This window comes from Ciconia boyciana, chromosome 16 (assembly GCF_034638445.1).
Source record: "Ciconia boyciana chromosome 16, ASM3463844v1, whole genome shotgun sequence".
NCBI classification, from domain to species: domain Eukaryota; kingdom Metazoa; phylum Chordata; class Aves; order Ciconiiformes; family Ciconiidae; genus Ciconia; species Ciconia boyciana.
In genome coordinates this window covers 8,443,348-8,462,533 of record NC_132949.1, presented here as the reverse complement: position 1 = coordinate 8,462,533, position 19,186 = coordinate 8,443,348, and the positions used below count along the sequence as shown (strand labels likewise).

Genomic DNA, 19,186 nt, shown 5'->3' with positions numbered 1-19,186 from the left:
GCAAAAGGGCTCCTGTCCTGTGCTATGTAGTTTGGGGAACAGCAAGGAGGCAGCAGGGGACAGACTTGCAGCTGTCTGCCCATTCATCTTCTGAAGCAAAAGCAAAGCAGCACAGCATGATGTCCTTTAGGACCTTTAGGATCAACAGAGCAACTTTGATTGACTTAAACTCTGTACTTTATGCACAAAGAAGAGGTACGTATTTTCTGTAAGCTGGCTAAAACTCACTTTGGCTACATCCACATGGAATTGCTTTGATAGGCTGCTGATTTCTGGCTGTATTAAAGAAAAGGGAAAAATGGTGTGATCTGTAGGAGCAGAGAGAACAAGGCCCTGCCCTGCAAAGCCCTGGCACTCACCTTATCGACTTTCTCCAGGTTTGCCCGCAGCTGTTTCTGAAGGGTGTAAAGTGAAGAGAGCGAGAGTGTTTCCAGGTCAGAGAAGGAGCGCAGAAACTGAGGGTCCTGGCCTGTGTGGATCCTCTCCAGCTCCTCCTGCAGTTTCTTCACTTGCAGCTCCAAGGCTTCCCTCTGCTCCCGGGCCAGTTCACATTCCATGTTAGCTGTGTTGGCACGATCATTTGCTTCCTCTGCCTCCTTTTTCCAAGCATCACAAGCCTACAAGTTTCAACAAAGAGGGTAAAAGAAGCAGCCTGAAAACTCGGTCAGCCTCCAAGAGAGAATCTTGGGCAAAAATATCAATTTCCTCACACTCCTCATCAGGAGCATGTTCTGTCCAATCTGCCCTGTTCCCAAATTCTGAAACATCCTCAGAGCTTTGCTTCAAAGCGCTGCTCATTCCAGATGCCCCATCTGATTGGGCTGTGGTCCTACATAATTGGCTCACATGGTTAAGAGGATAAACTTTGCATACCAGCAAATTGTCATGGATCTAAGTCAATTGCCAGGTCTGAAAAACCGTCAAGCACCTCAGTGCATCTGTTATGACACCTGGGCTTACACGTCCAGCATCTGAACACATCAGGCATAGTGATTCAGTCCCCCTTTCCAAGGCAGAAGAAAGAATAAGAATGCTTAAGAGAATCTGTTTGTAAAACCTACAGCTCTTCCCATCACCTCAGTGTCTGGAAAGCTCCTGTTGAAAGGCTGACACTCTCCTACTCCTTTACACTCCCTAATCCCTCTTCCCAGGAGTTGCTCAAGTACCTGTTTGGCTTGTTTCCAAGAGTCTTCCCACTGCTTTATTGTGCTGTTGGCTTCATCCAGTTCTTGTCGTAGCCGTGCCAGCTCCGCAGCACCTGGACCTGACAGAAATGCAGGTGAGGTACTGGGCGAAAAACTCCCTGAAGCAAAGTGTTCCCATATGCTGCTGTTCATCCCATTTAAACCTGTTTCACAGGGAAATAGAGAGGGTTATGTCACAGGTGCTGGCAATTTCCCCATTTCCTCCCTACCCTTGTGAAATCTGGGATTCAAAAATGTATACATAGGAAAGAGAAGATCATCTTAAGAATTACTTTCATCCCCAGGACCCAGAAGTCTGTCATAGAGGGACTTTATAGGGGAAGTTTCACACCATTAGGCCTCATCTTTAATGATACAGGGAGGACCCAAGAAACTGTGTGGAGGCAACTTTTGAACGAGGCTGTTTTTAGAAGCATCTATTTTACAGCAGAGCTGACTACCAGCTTGAATCCCCCTTCTCATATGAGAACCTCTGAACTGCTTACTACCTTCCCACTTTTCTGTGCAGCACAGCCATCAGTGTTGGTGAACAGATTGGTTCACACAGCCAACCCAGGTGGTGCTTTCTCTCACATTTTACCCTAAGAAAACTTCTGGTTTTGTCTCCTCAGGTTGGTGCTTAGAAAAGGAATCTCACTTCCCAAACAGTAAGACTAAAATGCACCAACATCATTACTGTTTGCATACACAAGAAACAGCACTAACTGGAAAACCCTGTTTATAAACAAGTGGAGGCGATAGTATAATACATCAGCTTCATCCCCTGCAGAGTTCTAGCATAAAGCTAGCGATTGGCACCAGAGAAGACTAACCAACCACTTCCCTATTTTAGCTTGTTCAAATAATTTCTCTTTTCAGGAAGAAATTCAAGGCTTAGGAGACAAAGCAGTAGAAAACTAGTTGTGAACAAAACAGGCTATTTCTCACAGACTCCAAGGTTTGTACTCTTTTAATAACAAAAATATTTTTACTTGAAATAAGCATCCACACTTTGCGCTCAGGGGAGAACTAGTAGGAAAAGCTCATATCAAGACAGAACTACTGAGTGATATGGACTCTTACGCACACAGACACGCACCAGTTTGATGTAAGGGTCATTTTTATTTAGTGGTGCTTACCACTGGGTGCGGACATTCCTAAATCTAGTTGCATTTGGTAATTTTGATCTTACAGCAGTCGAACTGACCGTGTCTGCAAGCAAGCCCTGGAGCCAATGGCCTCCCACTGAGGGCTAACCCAGCACCACTTACTTCCCATTTAGTACCAGCCAAGACACCAACAGTTACAAGAAAATACAGCTGAAAAATAGTAACTTGTCTTCACTAAGGGCTTAGGTGCATTAACAACTCATTTAGCAGAGCAACAAAGGCTCTTCAGTGGCTCAAGCCACTTACCATAGATCTATTCCAGCTGCTCTGAAGCATGCTCAGTTGAGAGCAAGAAGTTTTAATGGAACCTCAACTCACATTTTGTCTTTAAAGCTCCAGTTTTCTTTAAAGGGAATCAAGCACTAAGCAGGATGCTGGCAAGCCACAAATTCTGCCATAATGCTGACCAAGCTTAACCAATCTTTTCTTTTTACTCTCTTCACCTGCTCTTCTCATTTCACATTTGAAGTAGCAAGCCCCTTTGGTCAGGAATGCCTTCTCTGCACATTTTGCATCTAGCACAGCGGGAACTAGCCCAGGACTAGGTATTTTTAACTCAATTGCAATACAAATAAGTAATAACTACACACACTACACACCAACTTATGTGCATTCAGTAAGTCACATGGAACAGACAGATTCCAGATTCCCAACTGCTAGGTTACTGTTTATATCTTATCAAAACCTCAGCAAAAATGGTTTTGTTGTATTACAGGGAAATATCTTTTTTCTTAAAAAAATCAAATATTTAAATGCATTTGTGAATTTCCTGCATGTCTTTGTTATTTTTATTTGTATAACTACATAGTCAGTACAAATATAATTGCTTAACTTGTTTCTTCTAAAATTAAAAGCAGGCCTTATCAGCAAGTTTTCCTTTTCTTACCGAATTTGGGATGAACAGCCAGCCTCAACACTAATTAATAGCAGAGATACCCTCTGATGTCTCTTTTCTTATTACAGTAATTGTAAGGGCTGTTAAAGCCAAACAAATCGTAATCACAAGGCATGGAAGCATGGTTTTGGCCTATGCAAACAAGCGATGCTGTTACAGAGATAAGTGCATGCACAAACAGATTACAAAAGCATGTCATCATTTTATTAGGTTAAGCTGAATATTAAAGATTAAAGTGTATCTCAAATTTGAAGAAGCATTTATGTCTAGTATCAAGAGAGAGAACTAATATTTACTGTTACTAACAGAAATCAGCAGAGCCAGTGTCACTGTAGCCTTGAGCCCATCAAACAGTTTTACTTCTCAAGGTAACCTTGCATCTTGATAATAAAATAGATTTTGTCCCTCAGTTCCCAGTTCTGCCTGATACAGCTGAAGCTCCAAAGCAACTTCTCATCCCTCCACAGTCCCTCATACAGGAAACAGATCCTCATATGTGGGGCGGGAGCAAAGGGGACAAAGCTGGAACACTAACTTTTTGCCAAGTGCAAACTTTTTGCCATACTGCAAAACTGCATGCAGAGTGCCAAATAAGAGAAAAAATTACAATGACCCAAGTCTGTTCTAGAGCTCCCAGAAGCCAATCTGACCTACAAGCAGTCCCAAGGGCAAACTGCAATCCCCACCTTAACTAAGCAAAGCTGAGGACCCAACTCTTTTATATAAAAGTGAAGTCTCAGCACAGCATTGTTGGCAGGAAAAGGCAGAGCTCTTTTCCCTGAAAGGCATCATCAGAGCAAGTCATTTAATCTGTCTCTTTCTCAGCCTAGAAACATGGGAAGTAGTGGAAATTGCTCACAAGGTATTAGATGATTTTTGGTAAAGCAGCTTCTAGTTCTGTTGCTGTTCTCATGGGAAGAAGAAATACAAATGGCAGCAGTGAAATACATTAAAATTAAAGCTAACTTAAAAGAAAATACTTACATGGCACAGACAGGCATGTACATGGGACACACACACTGTGCATTTACCTAATGATCCATGAGAAGCTGATGTCCCCAGGAACGTGTTTTCTGATTGGCTTAAGTGTCCCTGGGGCTGATGGAGGAAATGCGATGAGAGGCTGACCGGTGGAGAAGGAGAGGCAGAGTGAAAGGAGGCAGAGCTTCCAAGGGACCCGGGGATATTTACAGGAGCAGAACTTTGCAGCAAACTCCCACCTGGACAAAGAACACACAGAGAGGATGGCTATGTATGACCATGACGTATGGGCCAGAGCACAGCGCAGGGGTTCAGAGCAGGCAGCGTTAGCTTCCCTCTCGCCTTCCTAAGCCCCTCGGGATTCCCTCCGCTTCTCATCATGTTTAATTCCCCTCTCAGTCTTTAAGAAGAGCACTGAAGCTGCCGTCCCATGAACCACATAGGTTAAGACCCTCCAGAGTTCAGTGGACTACTCTTCATCGGCCAAAGCAACAAAAGGTTTTCTGAGCAGAGTTCAGTCCCTATCAGTCCAGAGAAGATGAATTTGGTAACTGGTGAAACACTCTGTAATGAAAAATTCACTTCTAAAACATGTGCCTCTGCCTTTAACACTTCCAAACAGCCTGTAGTGAGAAGACTATCATGCTGGGTCAGGTCATTATCTTAAGCACTAAAAATCAGTGACTAGCTTTAGTTATTTTAGACATACTTGAGTGCCTGGATCTATCAGTAATAAAAACCCCCAAATAAACAAAAGCCCAACCTCCAAAGAGATCACAATTGCCTTGCACAAGAGGTCATTCTGTCTGCCACACACAGATTGAGGGAGATCTCAGCCCTGCTCCCCACTCTCTCCTGATCTCCTTCTTAGAAGATACCCAGGTAATACCCAGACCTAATGTGAACAGAGGGAAAAGCAGCGTGGAGGATGTCTAAGCCACTGCAGATGGGTAGCAGCAGAAGCAGGGCTATCAGCAGACACGCACAGTAAACTCCCCCATCAGGCTCTTATCTTTGGCAGGGAAATGGAAGTGATGTTCTTTAGGATTCCTTCCACAGGTCCCTTCCTACCTCAGTACAGCTCCAGGCAAGGTAGTTCCCTTGGAAACCTTCAGACCACCAAAGTTAGCTCTCATTCAAAATCTGTCTTACACAGCAAGGGTAGCCAGAAACTACAGCCACTTCCAAAAAGCTACGAGACATTTTGTTTTTCCCTGGACACTCATTAGAGACAGGTAGAAGAGGCCTTAGCCTACCTCCACGTATTAAAATGAGACAGACATTACAGGAATCAAATCAGCAGACCATGATGATGCTCTGTGACAGATGGATAACATTACCAGGTCAGTGAGTTTCCTGTTACTGCTAGGGAGAGTTTTCTGCTTAAGATGCAAATTGTTTTACTTTGGCCTGTTTTTAAAGGTATCAGATGCCTTCTAGAATCTACTTACACACTTAAAAAAGAAAAAAAAAAAAAATCAGGCAAGTCCCATTCAGTCTCAAGAAACATCCCAAAGACACCTGGGCCCAATGGCAAGAACTCAGCTCTGCTAGTCAGTAAGGGCAAGCTTTCACTTCAAAGATGCTCAGTGGTTGCCAGAATTTGTTATAATTGCTGTTTTAACCAATGTTATTTTGGGACTGGCTTTAGAGCTTTGTTGGGCTGGCTCCACTGAGGTGACTGGGCAACACTGCTTGGCAGAAGATAAAGAAAGCTCTGTTGCTTTCATGTACCTATCATGATGCCACTCGTGTGGGGCACTGTGCTGCTGTCAAATGTCTTCTCCAGGGCAGCCACTCCGAATTCATTCAGGTCCAGGTCATCCAAGGCAGACTCTGCCAGACACAGAGGTACCAATTATGTTATAAAGGACCAACAACTTCAAGAGATAGGATGGCCCAAAGAGCCTACATGCAGAGGAGCCTTCGCTCTCTATTTGTCAGTCTGCACAGCCCTACTCTCCGCCCTGTGCAATGCTGTTCTTAAATGGTTTGGCAGAAGTGTCATGGGCAGCTTTTCAGCTCAGGTTCTTTTGCCTGATCTGATTTCTTTTTGTCTCAAAGTATTCCCAAATGTTATATGAAAACAAAAATTTGATGAAATAACAGTAGTTCCCATAAGTCTTCCCCAAACTGCTCTTTCAAGTCTGTCCATAATATGCAATAACACTGGCTTATGACATGTCTGGGTCTGGTTTGTGCTTTGTCCCTACTTTGCTGAAGAGCCACTGAGAAAAGAAATACCAGTAGAAGGGAACACTTGAAAATCATCTCTGAGGTTCAAAGATGGGGTAAAATAAAGAAAGCTTATGAATGCCTGCAAATGTTCTATCTATTTGAACATGCCTCATCACTAATCATGATCAATATAATTCCATCCCACACATGCCCACTCATTTCTATTATTACTTTTAACAAATTAGTGAGATCACCTCAGAAACGTTAGATTAAAAGAAAAACAACAAAACAAAAAAACCACAGACAGGTGACCAAAAAACTGTACCTATCTAAAAGGAGCAATTCCACTCTCTGGACTCTCCTGTTCTCCTTTTTCTTACAGCCTCTGTCCCACGCTCTATGAAGGGCAAGTCCTTGCAATCTACCTGGTGGTAGCCCTTGCTATAAAATTGTCATTTAGAATGTAAGGGGTTGTAACTGTGGAAAATGCCCCTCTGATTTCCTGCCTACTCCAAGACCTCTTTGGCACTTTGACAAACCTAAAACTAAGGCCCTTTACACGATCTGACATTCTGAATAAGTGGCTCAGAGGCCTTCTGTTGGTCCCATGGGTGAATTTCATCCGTAATGACCTGCAGAAAACATCAGATGCGTCACAGTCACAGAAAAAGCTTACAGCCTCAGGAATTTGCCAACACTGACAGAGATGAAAAACTGGAGTTCACTGGAACACCCATGGCTATTCCAAGTCTCATACCTGGTGATCCACGTCTGAGGAAGCCCTATTAGCATAAGTAAAAAAGGCAAAGTTACCTATGACAGACTCAACGGTGTCACTGGTTGGGTAGAAAGGAAGGGCATTGGCATTCATGCCTGGTATGCTGCTGGTGCCGGCAGGGCTTGGTGGCGTTGCAGCCAGACTGGAGGTGATACTAGAGGAGATGCTGGATGTCAGCGGGCTCCCCACTGGGAGAATACCCAGTATGTCCTGAAACAAGAGTTTTAAAAGGGAAAGAGGTAGGAAATAAAACATCTTTATAGAAGAATCCCTTCAGAAACATGCAGGAATGAGCCAAAGATCAGCAGCAAACCTGTTCCTGCCTGCTTCCAACCTGACAGATGGCTGGTGCTACTACTGGGCTGGGGGTGGGGGAGAGATTAACAGCTTTTCTTTAATTTCTGCTGACTGTTCTCCGCCGCCCGCGCCCCCCCCCCAGTATTACAAACATCCTTCAGGCTGTCCCAGAATTAACTCCTGTGACCCACAGGTTGCATGCAATCATAGGGATGGGTCACACAATCACTCATTCAGACTTAGTTCAGCACACGACTTAGAACCTGATATTAAATTCTCTTTGCTGAATCCTTGAACTTAGATGACTCCAGAGATCCATTCCAGCTCAATTTTCTGTAATTTGGAGACTCTCTCCAGTACAGTCCAGGCCTATGAATCTATCCTGAATTCACACAGGTCTAAGCCATTCACAAATAACCCCTCCAGCAAATCATCCCATCTTCATAAAGTAATCCTTCAAACTGAGCAACCCTAATGGTGTCTGGACTGTCATTTACTCCCTGCAGAGTTGTCTGGATCCACAGAGGTTTCTCGTGTCCTTGTCTGTGGTGGTGAGAGCACTGAGCTAGGTTCAGAGACCTGCTAGCAGTACTGTACCTGTTTGGGCTGTAACAAAGGTTGCTCCTGGCTCCTGTGTTCCAGTGAGTGGGACTTCATTTTTGCTTGCTGCAGTAAAGAAACAGAACAAAAGATAAGCAGAGGGATTAGCAGCAAAATTAAACATGGCTGACTGCTGGCTTTGGAGAGGCCATGGAAAACAGTCCCCTCCTCTCTTACAGCCTACTCTGGGCACGAGAGAATTCAGAGAGCAGGAAAGCACAGCAAACTGAAAACACTCCAAGTAGCTTGCTTTCCATATACCAAGACATCACCCCTAGAGTTATGCAAAGACTTGTCACAGTTACATTTGCCTTCAGTGCTGCTGTAAGTCCTCTGCTAGCACAAAGGACATCTTAAGAACCAAGACCAAAAATGAATTATTTTGCCTTGCTATAAATAACTCATCAGCCCTACTAGTATCTAAAAAAAAGGGCCAGAAATGGTGGGAGGCACACTATATTTTTAAATTATGTAAACATTGTTCAGCTTGGGGAAAATAAAGTATGTAGATTATGTTTTCCTGCAAACTTTTGCAGCTCCCACCTAGGACTGCAAAGTAAAATAAAGTGATAACTAACCAATTTTAAAAACAACATAATAAAACTGATTTTAAAAAAAAAAATCCTTCCCCCATCCATTAACAGAGAGAGCTCAAAGCTAGAAAACATAAGTGAGGTCAAGGCTGTCTGGAATTGCAAAACTGCAAGAATGCCAACATACATTTAGAATTCTACTATCCAGCCTAAAAATTCAGCTTAAGAACCTTCCAGTACTATATCCTTAATGGATATCAACCTCTTGCCTCACAACATCAGTCAATTCTGAGCTACAATAACCAGAGTTGGGAAGGAAGTGGCCTCTCGAGCTTGTCAGCGTCTAACAGACTGTTCTGCAGGCCTTGCTTTGTTCCTCCCATGCTGCTACATGCGTAAGGCACAGGGAGATCAATCACACCCTCCGGGCACAGAGAGGGAGCAAAAAAGTGCTGAGAGTCAGGGCTGCTTGTTTACTTGCTCTCCAACCCCCCCAGTCTGAATCAGAGACATATTCCAGGCACACAGTCTGCTCAGTCATTTTTATCGCAAATGCAGGCAGTCACCAACTCTGCAGGGGAGATTCAGGCATGATGTACAACAGCAGCACATGAGACGCCACACTGACCTGAAGTGATATGCCTTGACTTTTTGGCTTAAACAGTCTTATGAAAAAGATAAATGATTGCTGGAGATGGATGACATAATCAGACAGGCGAAAGAGCAGTGGAAGAATTCATCCCTTGGTTTTACTTAATTAAATCATTTTCTCTGCTCAACTGTAAGCCTATGGGCAGATGGGGAGGTCAAAGCCTGGCAAACAGGCAGTTGAGATATGGGCGCAAAGATCCTTCTGTGGTGGGTACCATTCTCTCACGCTTCCCTGAACAACATACAGCAAAACTACCACTGAACTGATCACAGGCTTGTTTTCCTTTGTGTGCAATAGATGCGTTACGTTAGTGCATCTGTGTGTGTCTGATAACACGCCTACTAGATTATCCAACATATCCCTACCCTGTTTGACACTCATCTGAACACAAGATGTGCTATCAACAGACGTCAGAAGCTAAAGTGAAGACACATATGCAGCCATGCCCCCCGCACTGAGAGGCTTCCTGCCAATGTAGCTAGCTGGCTCTGATGCAGTTAAGTCTTACTGGAAGTTTTTTTTTTCTTTAAGGAGGAGAACAAGTGAACTCATTTCTAAGCTAGTCTCAATTTCCGCTGCCTTGAATTTGTGTAACATGAGTGAAAAATGGAACAAACCAATTGTCACCACTAAGCCAGTCTCCTTTAGCTCTGAGTAACATTAAAAAGGGCATACATCAAAACAGAAATTCAAAGGGCAGGCTGAAATTCTCCAGCTCACTCTGTTGCAGTCAGGAAAGAAAACAGGGGACATAAATTATGAGTGAAACTGAATGTTTTCTGACCAGCATGGAACAAACATACTGTACTGTATGTCAGGACCATACTTGCTGGTCATGGCACTCAAGCCCTTCCAGTGCAGCCAGCATTTTTCCAGCTTGCTAAATCTTTTGGGACTGAGGAAAAGTATTTTTAGCTTTAACTGCTGGCTCAGCCTTACCACAAACTATGTGGAACCTATTAACACAGAAGGTGCATTTTTCATTCTAAGAAGATAGAAACTATTTGTACTAATTCTACAGAGGAAAATGACAAGCTTATTGCAGAGCTGAGCCAGACTGTCTCTTAAGTTTTCAAATATGAGTGAACAAAGTTAAATGCCTAATTATTGGTCTAATTTACAGGGTATATGAGAATCTCTGGTGCCCACCACAGCCAAAGGGAATTACAGAGGATTTTAAAAAGTAAGTAATTATAGCTTAAAAGAAAATTAAATCAGGACACTTAGGAGACACCTAATTTTGTCTGTAGAAGCCTCGCATAAGGCAACTGTGATTACTTCCATCTATATCTTAATAGCTATTTATTCCAGTCATTTAATACAGGTTTGTGCTTAATTAAAGCCACATGAGTAAGAAGCTACTAGAATACAGTATCTTTGTAGCATAGCCTGGACTTCAGACATAAATGCTCATCATCTGGCCCTCCTTTTAAAAGTCGTATTCATGCTCCATCCCCTTTCACCTTGGCTTAGGCTTGCTGCTCATTTTCTCCAAAGCAGGACCTCCTGCCTCTGCTGGCACGAAACAGGGGTTCTCTCAGTCCTTCGGCTTTGGGTTCATTCCCCCTTTGCAGCAGAAGCAATAGTGCACATGTTTTTTCTTTTGTTTCTGAACAACTGCTACAAGCTGCTGTGCCAAGATCACAGCATGGTCTGCTCTTTACCCCCAAAGACATGTTGCATTAATTTGAAATTTCCTAAGCCACATCCACATTAAGCAAGACAATGAAAGCATTTATAAGAAAGTGTACTTGCATATAGCTTAATCTGTATTTGTCACTAAATCATTTTAATTAGACTAAACAGTGTTCAAGACTGGTCCTACTGCAAAGTTTGGTCATATTTTCCCAAAGTTGTAAAAATAAATAAAACAAAACCCACAGAGTCTGCTTCTAAATCCAACTACTTTATGCAAGATCTTGTCTGGACAGGATTATTTCCACTGTTTCCTCACAGCAGTGCAATACTAATGCAGCAATATAAGCTTATTAAGGCTAGCTTCTTTAATATTACAGACAAGAGTTTAAATGTAGCCAGGTTGAAAGCAGCATTTCTTGTCATCTTTGTTTTCAAGCAACATAGACCAGGTATTTTTATTCCTTTTTATATATTTTTAAAAAGAATTTGTAGGAAATATTTTTGCAAGCACCTCTTCATAAGAGTAGCTATTCCTTCCCCTAAATTGAGATGTTGTGCTATTACATTTACAAACTCAGTGAGGAATAAAAACCAAGACCCAAGCTCTGGGTTGGACTCAGCTGACCTGGAAGGGATGGTGCAGAGAAGCTATTAATTGTAACATCAAGAAAGGAAATTCACAGTAAGAAGTTGACTGTGGAAAAGCTGATGTGTGGCACAAGAGAGGGAAGAGACTGTTCTAGGCTTAGGGAGCAGTCTGAATAAGGCATGACACCAAGATGGAGAAGACCGAGGAAGCAACAAGGCAAGACTGGGATATCCAAAAGGGGTAAGAGAGAATGTCATCAGAGATGTGGGTTGGGCAAGATTGTAGAGGGTTCTTCAAATGAGAATTAGGAATTCAAATTTAATACAGAAGCCACAGAAGAGAGTCAAGGATCAGAATGATACAGCCAGAGAAGCAAGAGACAACTAACATGACATTTTTAATACATCGTAAAAATGAATGGTGAAAACAGAAGACAAACCAAGTCACAGAGATCAAGGTAAGAGTTTGGAGTGAGAACAGAGAAGGATGGATGAGTTTCCATGAGACAATACAGCAAAAGAAACAGCAACTCTTGGCAAGGACCTAAATATAGAAAAAGAAAGAGCAAGAAGTGATATGTGGGAAGCTACCCAGGGTCAACACAGGACAGAAGTTGTGAGTGATTAGGAAAACAAGCAGCAGCTCAACTTCTACAAACTGCATGTGTGATGGCAGCTAGGCAGACAAGAACAGATTTAAGATGGAAGAGACTGGAAGGGAGGCTGAAAGCAACAGCAGGGATCTGAGAACTGCTAATGAGAATAATGCTTTCTCATTTTTGTTCCTTGAAAAATAGAAATACATTCAAGCTAGACTGGTCGATTTCTCATTCTTCCTCATCCCCCCAACTCTTCCAGCCAATATTCCCTACTAACCTGGCATTTGAAACTCTTCAAATACTCGGCTCCCACCTGATCTTCTCGCTCAAACCCCGGTGCTTTCTTGTAGCTGCCGGCTGCTGTTACAGAGTCTGGAGGAAAACCAATGGTCTCCAAGCTGTGTGGCTTTCCAATGGCACCAGGAGGAGACCCACATATATTAGATGGGCTTCCGAGACTGCTGTTCCTACAAAGAATCTAATAGAAGGAACAAGTGTCAGGAAAGCACAGCCAGCCAGTAGCAATGACTCGAAGAGGAGAGGCATCCCATGGAAGAGCTCATTCACTTCACTGTTTGCGCATTGATTATACTGACAGTCAACACAAGCGTACAAGCTTCCAGTAAATAGTAATTAAAAACTAGGAAAAAGCTCCAGTAGATACTGTATGTATACAGTCCCACAATCATGGTTTTACTGCCATTACTTCGTACTGGAGTGCAGTCTTATAAAAAACAACCTACAGCTCTAGTGACATTTATTGTTTTTGAGGCCTCAGATGTGACTGATCAAGTTTCCAGACCTGACCAAAACTCTCTTTGCTTCCCTTAGGCTACAGTGTATCCTGTCTGCACTCTGAGTAGTAGCGTGAAACCTGGAAAGGTGCTATGGCAGTCAGAACAACCAAGCATATCTGAGCTACGTCTAATACTGTATCTTTTGCTTTCCAGTTGGAAATTTGGAAGTTTTAATGCAGGCACATGCCAATTATCAACAGCTGCATTAAAAAACCCAAGGACTTCCAAAAGTTCCATTCTTTGGACTAATACCAGGGATCACAACCACATGCAACAAGGCTAGTTTTGCACTGTAGATGAAGCCATAGACAGCAGCAAAGGAGATTAAGATAAGTTTCAGAGAAAGTGCCTACCTGGATCAATGCAGATATCCCATTTCTCTGGGACAAGAAATTATTTGCCTGCACTGGCAAGCATGACTGTGCTTCAGACAACATTTAGACAGCTACTGCTACCACAGATTCAAATGTGGCACAGTCTGGGCTGGCATTAGAACGAAGGAGCATCCTACAGTGTTTTGATTTTATTTTTATACAGACATTCTGCTGTCCACGCTTCCCTACAGTTGCAAAGATACTACTCACTGTGGTGGAGGTGGGGCTAGTTGGCAGAGTTCCTGATTTATTCCACACCTACAGTACAAATACAAAACAGAACAGGCCACGTGAGGCTGGCTGCTAGAGGGACCTTTTTCTCCGATTAATTCATCATGTAAAATGATCACCAGCAAAGCCATATTTGTTTGCAAGCTACATGCAGATGCCCTGTGGAGTGATGAAGTCACAGAAAGACATGTGTTGCCATTTGGCATATATCCAAGGATTAGGAAAGACTGTTTAAAAGACTAGGAGCTTGAGATAGAAAAGACCTAAATGGTCTATTAAGTGGAAGAGATCTTCAATTTCACTGCAGTTTTCAGAGAATTTAGATGATACATTCATAAGACAAAGGGGTGGGTTTTTTTTTTTTTACTGCTTTCCACAGTGTTATTTAGTGAGAGAAAATATTATGCCCAGACTTTAAGATCTGTTTGGAATTCTAGCTGCAATCAAATCCAGGAGAACTATGAACTGTTAGGTTGGCTTTGGCACTAATAAAATCAAACTATCAGCTTCTCTTTTCAAAGAGAGGGAATAAGATAAAACAGAGGTCCTAAATGAGTTCACCTCATTCTGACCAGTTTCAAATGAGTTAACCTCATGTCATTTTACCTTCTCAAAACCTCAACCAACCATTTGAAAAGGTTACACACCTTATCAACAGTAGTGCGAACAGGAAAGACCTCACGAACAAAAAAAGAAAAAAATCTCAGCAAAAATGAAGCGGTCTAGCATTCCATGGGGTTCTTATCTGTCTGTGTGTATCTGTTCAGTATTTAAAGGTCTCCCTTCTTGTATGTACAACTAAAATAAAGTACTACCAACAATCTGGGGCATTACTTAAACGTATTCCAGAGTTTAGCTATCTCCAGAAGTAGGAGAGGGAGGGAATCTAGGATATCCTATAATACACCACACAATATGCACAGGCTAAGCCTCTGAGATTACATATGTAAACAAACTCGATTGTAGTTATGTACTTTAGACATTATTGGCTCACAGCCTTTAATTAGAGTACTTGGAAACTAAGCCCAATATGTACCTCCAGACAGGAAGGAGTTGGACTTCATGTGCGGATGTATTCCACTTTCCTGAAAGTACATCAACAAACTGCACAGAAAGGAAGGCTTAGAAATTTTATAGGTGAGAGGACGATACTAAAGCCACTGAATTGTATGTTCCAAACAAACAGATCCCTCTAAAAAGTGTGGAGCTGAGATCTAAAAGAAAAATGGCATATCCTTTGGGCTTTTGGATACTTAAGATTTCTCTTTTTGGGAGAAAGAAGTACAGTGACTCAGAGAAACCCAGATTTATAAAATACGGACAAGGCTTCCCCACAGTGCTACATACATTGCTAAGGTCTGGGGCATGTGGACTGGAAGGGCTGACCGGAACAGAATCACCAGCTGCTGAGGGCATATACATCACAGGGCCTGTCTGTGTTGGGCTAGACACAGCCGAGGATTGCTGTAAATCTTCATTGAGCGCAGGCTCTGGAAGAAATAAGAGCACATGGAATGTTACTCAAAGCTGTACAATTGCAATGGAGCACAAGATGTTTAGGAACAAGAATACCTAGATATTCTTGAGAGAGGAAATACTCCACAATCACCTACATATAAGTATAGAAGCATGGAGAAACCTTATCTGGCAAATGGCTACTACTTATCTAATATTCCTTACATTATGACTGTCATCACTTGTACTGCTGCTCTTTAGTCCATTAACGCTGCTCCAAAATTATCTTCCCTGCATGAACTGTGTGTTATTCATTCAGCTGTCTTGAACTAAGTGGAGCTTCCTTCATTGCTAGGCACAAAGTCGATGCGTGCATTATAATTAGCTGAGGCAGATAAGTTTCCGTCTATGCTCAGTACAAACCATTACCAAAAAAAAGTAACATACATACAAAAGCATACACAAAAAGAAAGCGTCATTGGCTTGGAAGGTAAAGCAGAGATGCTGTAAGACTTGTAGTATTTCCATCTAATGCAACTCAGCTTCTTTACAAAAACTATGTAACTGACACTATGCTTGTATCACAATATCTTTAAAGTACTGGTTTCAACACATTTCTTTCTAACAATCATCAAAACTCATGTTAAGAACAGATATAATAAATGGATTCCGTTATTTCAATTGAATTAGGCCCTCGGTGTTCACCTTGCTAAGAAAGGACTAAAAGATACAATTCCATAAGACAGCACAAGAAATACCCAGGTTGGAATGATCCAAGTGCCACAGAATGTTACTCCGGCTTTAATGTAGTACAGTATCAAGTGCAGTAATCTTGTTAGAAATAAGGCATCTCCTAAACAAAAGTACTATGTTACACACAAGGGAGTTTGCTAAACACTGCTTCTTTATCAGGACTTCATTCTCTCTTCAGCTTGCTGGATTATACTGTGTAGTTGCACTACTGTGTTTTGGGCCATTATAGCCCACACCTCTAACTATAATTACTGCTTGTCGACAAGGCTTCCTATAAAAGGAACTTCATAACCTGTAGGGAATTTACTTTCACCATTCCCTGACAAAGGCAGCAATTACTAATGCCACCATTTACAAAGGATAATCAAATAACAAAGAGATTTGCTCAAGGCCATGTAGTGAGTAAGTCTCAGAGCCGATCTATGGACTTCTGAGTAACCTGCTCTAACTGCTGCAAATTTAAGAGACACTGGAGTGTGAAAACTGACTAGGAGCCACAGGACCAGGAACTAACCATTTATCTATGAATATTAGTACCCACCTGAATATAGAACCCCCACAACCAAAACAGCATCACTAGTTTACAGATTATGAAAGTGAGGATTGAAATAATGCCCTATAAAACAGGGAGCTAGCAAGAAAAGAGGATTTGAGGAAAAGTGGACAAAAAGCTGCATATTTTTCTTCTTCAACCTGACTTAAAGATTTAAGCTCTGAGCAAAACTTCATAAATAGTAAAATTTAATTTTTAAAACAGATCAATACATCATATATAATTAGCAATTTTATCCTCAGCTTTTTAAAATACAACACTTTGCAACTTAGCTAGGTACAGTTCATCCACGTACAGAAGAGAAGCAGCTCTCTCTGTTCCAGTCCTCCTAAACTGACATACAGAGAACTGAGTGACTGAGAGGGAACAGAGGGAGATACTTCAAGAGACAGTGCAGTGAGAGCTAAGGGCTGAGTCTTACAGACTACCTACTGCCTTCAGCTCTACCAACACCTCCCACACTAGCACGGTTTTATAGGAATTATCAAAGTTGACACTTCATTTTTGAAAATCCTTCACAGAAGCTCTAGTTTAGTGGCCCTATATTTTAAACTATCTATTTTGGCCAGAAGCTCTCCATAGCTCAAATATCCATGAAAGACGAGAGAAGCAGCCCACGTACGTTCTACATGTGCAAAGGCACAGAAGGGTCCTCGGGGACAGCTGCCAGACTGCTGCATATCATTGCATTTGGTGGATTTGTAGATCTAAGGATGGGAAAAAAAAAAAACAAAAAAACCAGACATGAACAGGAAAAAACAGTGACCGGCAGCCCAGGTACAAAAGTACTATGAAGAGACTCAACAGCAAGATAGGAACACAGATAAAAGGCGCAAAGGCCAGCAGAGTTCAGGATGACCATTTCAGTGCTTTGCTTCAAAGAAAGGAAAACCCACTATAGTTACAGAAACACCAAAATACACCCATCACAGCTAAGCTCACCCAAAGATCAACCCATCACACGTCAGCTCACCCAAAGGTCACCATTTGCCATAAAGTCCCTCAGTCTCACTGGAAGCTCCATGGATATTGCAAATGGTAGAAGGAAGGAAACAGCTGACAGATGACAGCACAGAAAGTTACAGCCATGTTTGCAAGGAAAATAACAAACCGTTGACAATGATTGTAGGAAATGGATTATTCCCCTTCCCCCCTAGTTTGACAGGCGGTGACAATGGTTACTTTGCCGATACAGGCCCAACAAAGCTTTTCAACACTGTAACATGAAGCAGACTAGGACAAGGTCTTAATTACACTTTCTGCAAGGATACTGGAATGCTCTGGGCATGCTCACAACTAAGAGCTTGGTGGTTTTTAACACCAGTTCATGGGTATCTATGGTTTAGTGCGATCATCATCAACTAAGAATTTTTCCTCAGGGAAACAGATGCTGCATGCTCACCTCCAAACCCACATCAGGCTTTCAAAAGGACCCCCATACATGAGACTGCTCTTGAGTTTTCCCCTCCTTTTCTTACCTCCTCCCATATGGTCTACCTAATGAAAAGGCACCCCTGTCAAGCAGCTGAATTTCAGCTTACTTCCAACAGGCAGTTTCTCTGTATCCCAGGACCACACTGCAAGCAGCCCACATACTCTCCCAGTTGGCACACTAATTTACTTCATAAGCCTGGAATCCTTTTGCTTTTCTAGTCAGCTACCAAACGGAGCGAGCAGGTTACTGTACCTCTGGATGGAACTGCTGTTCTGTGCGAGTGTGGCAGTATTGGCATGAGTCTCCATTTTCACACTTACTGGGATCTCCCCACTCGTCTCCATGTTTCACACTGGGACATGGTGAAGATCTGTGTAAATAAGGTAGCAGGACAATGCATCAGACCCACAAATGTGCTTTGAGCTTTGCTTCCTCAACTGGGAGGCAGGTTCAGCTGCCCACCCTCAGCTGTACAATCTGTTTGGCTGGCTGCTGCTTCCCCAGCCCCCACCTTGCTGCTATTGCATCTTCTTCCCCCTCTTCCAATTTCCCAGTGAAAGAAACACAGCTTAGCTCTCCATCTGAAACCGAATACAACCTGAATGAACATAACTTAACAATGTTAGCAGCTGATGTGATTAGTGTCAGAGCTGGTGGGTCTGGTTTCTGTTTTGGAACTGTACATTCATAGAAAGCTAATAAGTTAATTGGCTAATCCTCACACACATAATACCCTTACAGTGGTATGTTTCCAGGGTTATAGTATAGCCATGTGGAAAAGAGGCTGAGTCAGGTCACTAGGGAAAAGGCAAGTCTATTCTTCAGCCAGGAACAGTTCTTTTTCCCAGTTCAAAATTTTTGCCGTGACCTACTTCCCCTGCTCTTTATGCTCTTAACCATTCCCTCAAAAAACAGCAGAGGGAAGCAGATAGCAGCAGCAGACACCTGCATGAAAGAGGCAGTCACATCAGCTGGGGGTGGGGAAAGCAACACAGAAGTGAGTGGAGATCAGGAGGGGAGAAGCTTTCACCTCTTCCCTTCCCAAAGGGCCCAGGCAGGGGCAGAAAGCACATAGCTGCTGCCTGAAGACTGGCTTAGTGTTTCTGTTTCTCCTGAAGGTGTTGGGATTAATGTTCCTTTGATTTTTATTTATTTAGTTTTTTAAATATGGGATTTCAGTGCCAATTCAAAAATTTCTGTGAATGTTGGGGGTGGGGAAGGGAAGTGAGAACATCCACGGTATTTTCTCTCCTGGCTTTCTGGTCTGCTCTTATGTTTTTCAAAAAGGAACTAAGGAAAAGCCCCACTGCGACCACAACAAAAGCTCTGTTGTGTTGGAGGAAATGAGGGCCTATAACTTGGATGAAATGCGTTCAGGGAGACACGGCATGCTGAAAATCCAGCGACAGCTGAGTGACGAGAACACCCTGGTGCCTCAAAAGCACAGTCTTTAGCAGTTGGTTAGGAATGCATGTCCAGCTACAGTACTGGTCACA

The 19,186-nt window shown here is 42.5% G+C and overlaps 1 protein-coding gene across 5 annotated transcripts in view; it reads right to left on the bottom strand.

Moving 5' to 3' along the window:
- UNK (unk zinc finger) overlaps positions 1 to 19,186 on the bottom strand; it is a 45,875-nt gene that overhangs the window by 4,322 nt on the left and 22,367 nt on the right. Inside the window, exons 6-16 of one of the 5 annotated variants that reach the window (XM_072881434.1) lie at positions 17,943 to 18,060; positions 16,878 to 16,962; positions 14,842 to 14,984; positions 13,474 to 13,521; positions 12,370 to 12,570; positions 8,080 to 8,148; positions 7,221 to 7,395; positions 5,964 to 6,065; positions 4,280 to 4,468; positions 1,167 to 1,264; positions 360 to 617 (exon numbers count right to left, since the gene is read on the bottom strand). In XM_072881434.1, coding sequence (XP_072737535.1) covers positions 360 to 617; positions 1,167 to 1,264; positions 4,280 to 4,468; positions 5,964 to 6,065; positions 7,221 to 7,395; positions 8,080 to 8,148; positions 12,370 to 12,570; positions 13,474 to 13,521; positions 14,842 to 14,984; positions 16,878 to 16,962; positions 17,943 to 18,060 — 1,486 coding nt within the window. Of the gene's footprint in view, positions 1 to 359; positions 618 to 1,166; positions 1,349 to 4,279; positions 4,469 to 5,963; positions 6,066 to 7,220; positions 7,396 to 8,079; positions 8,149 to 12,369; positions 12,571 to 13,473; positions 13,522 to 14,841; positions 14,985 to 16,877; positions 16,963 to 17,942; positions 18,061 to 19,186 lie in introns of all 5 variants that reach the window. The other 4 variants (XM_072881431.1, XM_072881435.1, XM_072881433.1 and 1 more) reach the window with 4 other exon arrangements.